Source organism: Hydra viridissima, unplaced genomic scaffold, assembly GCF_058129835.1.
Source record: "Hydra viridissima isolate aposymbiotic clone 2 unplaced genomic scaffold, HvirCarnegie_v1 scaffold_15, whole genome shotgun sequence".
Classification (NCBI taxonomy): domain Eukaryota; kingdom Metazoa; phylum Cnidaria; class Hydrozoa; order Anthoathecata; family Hydridae; genus Hydra; species Hydra viridissima.
The window spans coordinates 8,269,508-8,280,206 of NW_028324314.1; the positions used below are offsets into that span (position 1 = coordinate 8,269,508).

The following is a 10,699-nucleotide window of genomic DNA, read 5'->3' on the forward strand; positions in this document are numbered from 1 at the left end:
AAAAGTAACGCACAATTTTATTGTAACCTAGCAAAAATACGATGCAGTGATTCCGTCACAACTAGTGTTCGTTCGTCTAAAGATGGGGGAGCTGATCTCTACTGGTCGAGAATACAGCCTGTTTCTTTGAATTTATCAACTAATATTTTGATGCTGTGTGTGATGAATGAACTGTTGCACTTTAGAGCCCACTTCCGTAATGGTATTTGATGATGAAAATTCTGTCTTATTGTTTTGTCCATAGAAATATTGTTCATGACTGTATTCTCGAAAACAACAATCTACAACATCTTGATTAGTGTCTGTGTGTGTAGGGGGCGAGGGGTCATTCAAGTAAGCCCTGACAGATATGTTATGTCGATTAGTGGGGGATCATTCAACCAAACCTCATTCCAATAAACCCTGACAAACTGTTTCAAAATCAAATTAATGCGCACTTTAAACTTTTAGACGTTTCGTTTTTCACATAATTTGGAAAAATCAAGATTAAACTCTCTCAGGTTGATGTGTCACGTGATATCTCTTCCGTATTGAAGCGAAAAGGAACCCAAGTCGTCTCAACTAAAATTAAATTAGCGGTCTTGTATAGACAATTTCTTCACTCTCGGAATTATAGTCAGAATTATCAATGTAAATTAAAGTAGGGAAACCCTTGTTAACTTTTGAAAAAATACGATTCTTACTTTAACAATTCCTGTATATTGTTTTTAAACTTATGTTAATAAGAATAATTAAACAAACATAAAAATTCAAAAGAAAAAGAAATTCTGCTAAATTTTGTCGTTTAAATGTTGCTTCTCAAGACGTTTTTGAATTAAAAGAATTCAAAAGATAATTAGACAATTAATTCAAAAGATAAGCTAAAGTGAAAAGATTAAGATTTAATAGACTTCAATTTCTCCGAGCAAGTATGACTCTTTTAAGCAGGGAAAATTAAAAAATAAATATCTGGAATGCTTTAAAGCACCTTTTACATGTTAAGATCATCTGATAAACTTCAACAAACTCAAGTTAAAAATGACTTCAGAAACAATTTAATTTCTAAAAATTCAGACAGTTTTAAGCTAAAAAGATTAATCTGATGATAACCGACATTTTTAAAGAATAGTTATGTTAAAAAAGAACAGACAATAAAAACGCGTAAAAAATAAAAACATGCTAAAAAACCCATTAGACAAGAGATTATTCGATAATAGATGACACAAAACTAAAAATAAACCATTTGAGAACTAAATAGTCCTTAAAAAGTGATTTCAACATATTTGAGTACCAAAAATATCAATTACTTGATACAAACAATAATTTGCATTTATCAGATAAATTTGATGCATAAAGCTAATCTTACTTGAACCTAAGTTATCTGATCACAATAAATAATAGAAGCAAGTTATCCTAAAAACTGAACTGCTCAAATGTTAAAAGCATAAACATTTTGCTAAACCTACTTCTCACACTGCTCACTACTGCAGAAAAACTTAATAAATAACATGACATAATAAGGGGGGAAAAAAACTATTCTGGAATATAAATATAATGAAAAAAAATTAAACTTAACAAAAAGAAAAACAGAACTCATTCTAGAATTGTTCTTTTTTAAAAAACACTTTTTTCACAAGATTTTCATTTTTAAGAACTGTTGATAAGATAGACAATAATATCCATATAGTTTTTATTAGGTTTATAACATTGAAGAGAAAAGATGGAAACCAAAATGTATTTTAGGGTCTGCTTTTTATCTATTTAAATTTACATTTCAATTAACAAGAATCGTGGACGGTTATTTTGAAGATAAAACAGCTTCAAGTCCATTTTTGTATGTTAAATCGTCAGGATCATTGGCTTGAATTTTAACACCAAAACCAGGACAACCTTTTTCTACAGCAGATTTGCTTGTGGTATATTTCATCTTATCAAGAGGCCTAGCATTGTCATCAGCATAAGTATAAAAGGCGACTTTGGTACGCCGTCCTTCTGAAGTATTTACATCAAATATGTAGAAAGCATAACGACACTTTTGTTCCACCAAGTAATCTACCATTCTGTCAAAAGCTGGGTTCTCCCTATCTTTGTATTTGTCAAGAGTAGCACTTTCTCCTATAGGGGGACACAAATCAAGTACAATTTTGTCATTATCATGTTTCATTGTCAAGAAATCATGAGTTGGTTTGTTACTGTTAGATTTAAATTGATTGTAAACTTCACAACATTCTGGGTGAATTGTGGCTCCTGAAGTTGTCATACTGATGCTAAAAGAAATAAGCACAAAAATGATAAAAAATCATATAAAAACAATTTAAAGATTAAAAAAAAAAACCTTATCCAAAAAAACAGACTTAGCATTAGTAGGATAGTAATAGAAACAAATCAAAATCAATAGAAAAAAACTTACTCTTTACTTGAAACATGCAATGAATCTTTTGCCCTTAATACTGTCCATTTTTTATAAAACTACTTGTTTGCAAGTTTTTTTTTAATAATTTTTTAACCACTCACAAATGTAGAGTTAAACTCTTTGTAACTCAAATTGACAAGTATATATTGTAAAAAGAGTTTAACTCTTTACACCTTGCATAATTGTCATTTTTTAAACGAGTTAATGTTTAACCTTATATTTATAACTAATTTGCTGTTCATATTCAATTTATTACTTAATATTTTATTACTTAATATTTTATTACTTAACACTTTATTGCTTTTTTTTTTTTAGTAATAATTGTTAATAACTGTTTTAAATTCTGAGCATATTTTAAGAGTATATTTTAAGAGCAACATTAAACTTGGATTTGAAATCTTTTACATGTATAGGAGTAGGGGTACATCTTTTTAAAATAAATTGTTGCAAATTTCTTAATATTTAATAGATCGGTTTTTTCACTAAATGTTAACAAATTTGCAAAAGATAATAATAGGTCTTTATAAAAAGCCTTTTAGTGTAATAGAATGAAAATTTAGTAACATTTTATACTTAGATCTTATCCCAAGTTAACTCTATGTTTACCTATATCTTAACTAAATCAGTAAAAATGTTAATTAATTTTGAAAGAAAGAAATTTAAAAAGTATAGAGATTAGGTTTAGCATTAAAATGCTTATACTAAAATGTTGGAGAAAAAGCTAATTATTTAACAGAACATTTTAGCTGCTAAAGCCAAATACATTAGAATGGGTTAGACAAAGACATACAAATTAATGCTTTTCTCATCTTTGAGCTTTTAATTCTGTTAGGACAACAACAAAAATACTCCAATAGCTTAAAGATGTGTAAGTTTTGTTAATACCTTAATGATTAATATGATTATCCGTGACGCTAATACTATGAGTTAATAGCTGCGAAATATCGAGCAATATCATTCTTAATTTTAAATAAGATTAAAAAACACGCTTTTCGTTCGGAAATTGCATCTTTGATGGGGATTATCAGTGTTTTAAAATAAATTTCACTTTATTTATATTTTCCTACATTATTTTAATTGTAAATTCTCATGTTATTTGGGTATATAATTCAAAGCTTAAAGAAAATTAACAAAACATTGTAAGTATACCTGGTATTTTTTAGCGATAGATTAAATCCAAAAAGGCAGACGTCGACTCAAAGCGACTTAATATTCAATGCGGTGCGGGTAAGGGTGGAGGAATACACGTTATGTAAATTAAACCGTATTGTCTATAAAAACCAAAATGCGAAAAAATTTTCCATAATTCATAAGTCTATTTTCGTTTAACTGTCGAGCCAATGGTGCTTTATTGTTTCTTAAAGCTCGATTGGTTTATAAAATTTCCAAACTTGGCAATGTTTAGTTTCTGATTTAGCGGAGTGTCAGTTTTCCCCAATGAATAATTAAACAACGCACTTGGCGTGGTGCTTTGTGAACACACAGTGAAAATTCTTCTTTTTCAATTCAACAGACGATGAATACAATGAATGAAGTCTGTTGGATCATTGAGCTTCGTTAGCCGTTATAGTCGTAGTAATTAGTTATAAAATTATTAGCAGTGACTAACTAATCGCATAGGTGTTAAGTGTTTATTTAAACCCGCACCCTTTATAAACTCATGGTTGAGTTTTTAGAAATTGCAGAACAAGAAAACCGAAGGTTCTTTACATCACCTGAGTTATCGTGAAAATAACTTCTAAAAGTTATTTCTAACTGTTTTTAGTTGCATACCTACTTATCATAAATTTAAATCCTTTAGTATTCGACTTAAACTTATTTAAATAGCAAGAAGCAAATAAGTAACTGATATATCATCGAAAAAAACCACAAAATCAAAAGAACAGGTTTCTGAAAGACACACTCTAGTAAATTTTGATAGAAATAGTTGATTAAATTATATCGTTGAATTATGCGAAAATTTGATTAAATTATATCGTTGAATTATGCGAAAATTTGATAGAAGCAGTTTTACAACTAAACTAAGGAGGGAAGCAATAGAAGGCGCAAAAACCGTGACTAACACTTACAATGCCGTGCGATACTTTTGAAAAGAATCAAAAAAAAATTTTTTTAAGATCATGGCGCCCCTGTAATCAATTTCCTGTAAAGATCCTACAAAATTAAGTGAGTGGCAAGAGGGATATGTTAACTACCCGCTTCAAAATTTTTTTTGTACCTGAGGCCCCTTTTACCGCACTCCACTTCCACAGGCATTAGAATTTGCACCTAACACTATCAATATTTTGACTCTACATAGACATACAGCTGAAGATGTCTTCTTACTATTATCATTAAAAGTTTTCACTTGAAAAATTGATCCGTTTTTAACTTTACCAAAATAGCCTTACTTTTAAATTTCCAGTTTCCCTGAACTTTTTATCTGGAAAAAACTGCTGATACTTGTAAGAAAAAAAGTAAAATGTAGAACTTGGTTTCAATTCTTTAAAATGTCTGATAAAAAGAGATTTTTCTTCCATTTGTTTGGTTTGTTTATTTTTTATCTCTATTTTTTCCCCATTTATTTATCTATATCAGGCTATGTAGATGGTAAATAAAAATATTGTTTTTAAATATTTATAAAAAGTATTCTTTTTTTTATGAGAACAGGAGATATTTATTGTTTTAATGTTATTGTTTATTTTAGGCTTTTCTATTAGGTTAAGGTTGCTAACAATTATACCGTTGTCTATATTGTACATTTAACATAACTTTATTTTTACAACACACTAGAAATGTTTTAATTCATTTTTTATCTTTGCTGAATAAATTAAGGAGTCAACTGTTTTTTTGTTGTTTTTTTTGTCATCAAACTAAATTAAAGCCAGAGTGGGCTCTTGTTGGTCTGTTATTAGAGATTTCTTATTTTTGGGATTTCACTAATAAAGTTGAAGATTTGTTCAGTGCATTTATTTTAAAGTATAATTTTATAAATTCGAAATAACTACCTAGAATTTAAAATGCCTTATTATTAGCTGTCAAATTTTACGAACTAACTGAATTTCAGATTAGTTGCGTAAATTATACCCTAAGGCAGATCCTGAATTGTACCGACGCTAGATCCTAAAGTAAATTCTAATTGTACTGTAATTTTAGATCCCAATTGTACCGACGCTACCACTTTGACCGCAAAAATACGCGTGTAAAGTTTAACAAATGAGGCGCGGCGGGGCTAAGTTAAGTACCAAAAACTTTTTTTTTGGGAAATCAAAAAAAAACATTTCCATAAAAAAAGTACATTTTTTATTTAAAAAGTTTTTATTTATTAATTTTTTATTCCCAATATAGATGTATCCAAAAATGTAGCCGAGGCAGTGTCAAAATCAAAAAAAAAATTCTTAAACACGTCAATGACCTGGAACGGTCTGTCAAGTCTAGAGCTGCGAATGCGCTTTGAATGCGCTAAACATCGTCTAAATTGCATAACTTACTTCGTTTCGCGCTCTGGTATAAAAAATTTATGCTCAATCGTGTTAAATGTGCCATTTGCAAAAAACTAAATGTGGAGGAAAAAAAGCATCCTGCTTTTAAATTGCCCTGCAACTCAGTCCAAACAGTTAGATTCCGTTTGTTGGAAGTTTAATGTCATGAATAAATAGTTTGTATTAAACACGAAGTAATTTGGTTTCTACTCCATCCAGATTGTCCTCATGCCACACGAACATGATGCCATTGGCCGTGTCTGTTAAATTAATTCTAAAACCGAAGCATGAAAGCCGACGATAATATTATATGCTAGTAAGAGACAGTTTAAGTAGTGGATACACCTTTTGTAGATCCATAGTAATAGAACTTGATTTCCGGGTATTGTACTTTTTGCAGCATTGGATTTGATAACTTCAGCGACAGCATCACCTTACGGTGGTGTAATTTAAGTTCTGTTTTACTGAAAAGGCTAACTGCTCATTATTGTTCTTTCTTTTAAGATCAAGAGCATCATACGCTTTGCAGGTGTCAACCCTTGGCCTTTTAAATGAAAGCTTAGGTTAATCTTTCAAAAAAACTGATCGGTAAAATTTGTCCGAGATCGTTGAGTCAGGTTCTTTAATTTTGTAAACCAAGTACATTCTGTTAACATTCAGATCCGGACTCAAATACTCTTTCTCAGATTTGGCACGACTGTAATGGCTTTCATCCCTGGGAAAGCTATTAATGTGGTTTTTAACTATTTGTCTGTCGTGGAAAGTATACTTGAATTTTTTACCCCCCAAACTAGCTTTTTTTCTATTAATAAGAGTAGTCACCCTTTGGGGCTAATAGCGAAAATGTCTCCAGATGTTTTTTTGTATTCCCTTTTGAGATCTCCTTCACCATCAGGAACTATGAAACTGATAGCTGGACTGCCTTCTGCTGTTGTTTGGGTTATCAGTATTCCAATGTCGACGTCTTTGAAAGGATAGAATTTGCATGACTCGCATTAAAAAATTTCCCTGTTAATTGATTCCCAACTTGTTTAAGTTATCAAAGAGCGTTTTTTTCATGTTCGAAAATCACGGCAACTAAATGCACACTTACAAATGACTTAAAATTAAAAAAAAAATGAAAAAAATGAAAACTTAAAAATCAAATAAGAACACCATACAAATAAATAAAAAATATTAATTACAAATTTACAAAAAGTAATCATACATACCCTGTCTGTAGGTGGAGGTTTTTTTTTTCTATATCTTTTTGTTTGTTTTACTGGTCTCGTACGCATACCCCCTTACTCATTTTTCACTTTCTACTTTACTTTAACTTACGTTTGTTTTATAAATTTTAGTTTGAAAGCAGATTCATCCATAATTGCAAATAAAACCACATAGCGAAGCGTGAAATAAGAATAACTTGAATGATAAAGATGATAGCTAATTGTATTAACAAACTGGATTATAAATGGTTTGATGTAAAAAAAGCGTGCCTAATAATTATAAATGGCGCGAACTTTGCAACTTTGGCGAATTTCTTTGCATTGTATTGGCATGAGCAGTTAAACATCAGGTAGGAGGTATAACAAGTATTGAAAAAGGTTTAAATACTACTGGAATATTTAAGGCAGAGCACCACCATTAACAATTTTTGGATGTTCTTATAGTGGTTAGATAACCACAGATATGTTTACTTTGTGGATTAGGAATCTTATAAACTATCTTTGTCCTTAACAGAACACCCAGAACAAATGAAAGTACTTCATATCTTTGATGGTCATTCAACACAAAAAATCTAGAAGCATTAGTTTTAGCTTGAGATCATGGAATTGTAATGGTATCTTTGCCATTGCATACTACTCATAGGCTACAACCTTTAGATATATTATTTTTCAAAGCTTTAACTTCTAAATATAAGATTGCCTGTGATAAATTGGTGTGAAGCCATCTAGGCAGATTTATTACTTAATTTCAAATGTGTCAAACATGCAAATTTATCTCCTCATAGTGAAAGCTGGTTTCGTTACCTTTGTGAAAAAAATATAAAAAAGATTGTAATAAAATGTCTTACTTTTCAAGGCTGGTTTCATGTTGACTGTGCAGGTGTTAATCAAAAACAGAAAAATATAACTGCAACTTTTGCCAAAAATAAAGTTTTATGTATTTTATTTTACAATATTTAGTGTGATTGTTTTTTAAAACCCAGATATGGTATATATTGTTTTTCATTATTTAGTACAATTGTTTTTAATACCCACCTTCCCTCTCTATTCAAATCCTAGCTACCTCATTGGTAATTTAAATAAAAGTTGTACCATATTTGGTAATACCTGTTTTCAGCATTTTCCAGAAGGAAATAAAATTCAAGGTGCATAGATTTTATTAGATAAAAAAAAACTCTTTCATTATATTATGGCCAATTAGGTGTTTTGTTATATCAGAATATTTCCAATTCCAATAGTTTTACATAAACCATTCGTTTTAGTTCTTTTAATTCATTAAATCTAAAATAACGAAATATTTGCGAAGGTATAAAGTATTTGAAATCAAAAAAATGGTACATTATTGGATTACAATGATACATTAAAGGATCCAGTTTCTTTAATTGTACTGATAGCGCTATTTTTTTTTTTTTTTTGATTCTCCTAAAGACTTAACGCCTTTTAAATTTTGAGTTTTTCAACTTTTTTACAACAAACAATTCCTAAATTAAGAAATAGAATTTGAATATCTACGTTTCAACTCAATAGATTGTCTTCATTTTTAAATTTGATCGAGGGGGTACAATATCGACAACCTTACACAACTGACTATTACATTAAAAATAACTTTTAACTCTGAAATTGCAGTTAAACAAAATTTAAGTTATTTTGAACAAATGAATTTGTTATTTGGTTAAAGTACCAAATTCGAAAGTTTGCAAATCAAATTTTTCTCATAATTCTTGACATGCTTTGATTTTTCTCGCAGTAAAGTTTAAAGTTGTATCAAACAAAAATCATGACCTTTTATTTTCAAATTAATTTTGCTTTGGAACAGATGGAGATATGCCCCGTCGGTATTCCGTTGGTTATCGCGGTACAACCAAGTAAAATTGAATACCAATAAAAATTTTAATTTTTGCAGCGCTATTTGAATGCGTATTAATTAACAGGTGGATACCGAGTTGCTACATAGTTAAAATTTGAATATGTGGCCGCGTGAATAGATTTTTGTGGCATTAAAATCATTCGATGTTTTAGAGAGTGAAATTAAACATTAAAGTGAAAATAAAGTTGATCTGCAGATAAACTGTGGTGCAATGCCGCAAGATAACTCACCAGATCAGAATCAACATCTAAAATAGTATTTGAAAGTAAATTGAAGTCCGTATACCGAGAATATCAAAGCACGGTATTTTTCTCTGAAGTATCAAATTCTCATGAGAATATTCCATATTTAATAATTCCTTCCGCAAACATTTCATAACATTTTTTGTAAGGGAGTCGAAATACCGTCGAGGCTTAGATAGAGAAGTTCGACCTTTTAGAACCCAACTCTTGCTTCAATCTTGATTGACTAATTTGATTTTCTTCACGTCTGATGTCCTAATTCGTTTCCATAAAAGGTCATCCAACGGATTGTTGACTCGTTTTACAACATGTAGTTTGCTCAACTCGGCGGACCTTGTCGTGGTTTTTTGTGGACAAACTAATGTTACATAAGATAATTTCAAACTGTCTTCTGATCGATACCACGTTCTTCAGCCAACTTGCGATTGCTCGGTGATGATTCAACATCCAAAAAGACTTTTTTAAAAGCAAGTTTTTTACCTACCTCCCGAAACCATTTGTTGTCCAGAACGTAACCTGTCTTCAAGATCTAATTGCCTTCATTGAAACGATGTGCAATTCGCGGTGCCACCATACTTTCGTCTTCAACGCTTTGGCAATTGCTCTTTTATCATTTCTTTTCCTCCAAAATGGATGCAGCAATACACGAAACACAAAATTTGTGATTAATCAGACATTGTTTTCGATATTTTTTTTTACACTGTATTTAAACACGTATTGGATTTAGTAAAAATATTTCAAGCAGAAAATTTATATCTGAATTTCTTTTAGATGTAATTAATTTCTCACAACTGACCATTCTGAGATCATTCCTTCTGACATTTTCTCATTCTGATGTTGTTTTTTTTACTTACTTAACGTGACAACCATCGAAATATAATTTTTCTTCTTCTTAAATTCAAAACTTGTTTCAACGTTTTTACGTCAATCAGCGTAGTTATCATATAGTTGTGAAAAGGTTTACTGTTTTGCAATTAATCAGTGATTAACCGTATATACCCAATTTCCAGCGGACGCAAGACTTATCTAGGGTATCAGTATATCACAACCAAAATCAGACGTCCGCAAAATATCCTTGAGACATTTATTCTAGATGGGTTGGGCCTCTTTAAAATTACCAGAGAATCAAAACAATTTGTACCATGAATATTTGTTTACATATAAATGTTAATGATTACGAATAATCACTAATTAAATGTACAAATTCGCTGGCGAGTAATCTATATAAATCAGGACTATCATGATGCTCATCATTTCAGATTTTAATCAAATTTGGCACAGTTTTTTAATTGCATTAAGAAAAGAATAACGTCTAAACTTTTCTCGGTCCTAAGTTATAACCATTTGAATATTGTCTAAAATTCTCCAAATTTTTATGTAGAAGGGCAATTAAAATAGAAAGTAAAAAAGCAGTCATTCCCAAATAACTTTAATTGTTCGGTTCTAAGTCACTCCAGCGTTCAAAACCCCCTGGTCTGAGTTACAGGCCTTACCCAGTCAGCCGGAGTCATATAATAGGATGCGTTCGG

The 10,699-nt window shown here is 30.4% G+C and overlaps 1 protein-coding gene across 1 annotated transcript; it reads right to left on the reverse strand.

Moving 5' to 3' along the window:
• Positions 1–880: 880 nt before the first annotated feature.
• LOC149878492 (uncharacterized) lies at positions 881–3,674 on the reverse strand. The gene is made up of 2 exons (XM_090073311.1): positions 3,542–3,674; positions 881–2,246 (listed from the first exon to the last, which is right to left on the reverse strand). The coding sequence occupies exon 2, from the start codon at positions 2,237–2,239 to the stop codon at positions 1,778–1,780; it is 462 nt and encodes a 153-aa protein (XP_089929437.1). The 5' UTR covers positions 2,240–2,246; positions 3,542–3,674; the 3' UTR covers positions 881–1,777.
• Between the last annotated feature and the right edge of the window lie 7,025 nt (positions 3,675–10,699).

Coding starts and splice junctions, on each gene's coding strand:
- LOC149878492 (XM_090073311.1), bottom strand. CDS start 2,239: ATGACAACTTCAGGAGCCACAATTCACCCAGAATGTTGTGAAGTTTAC.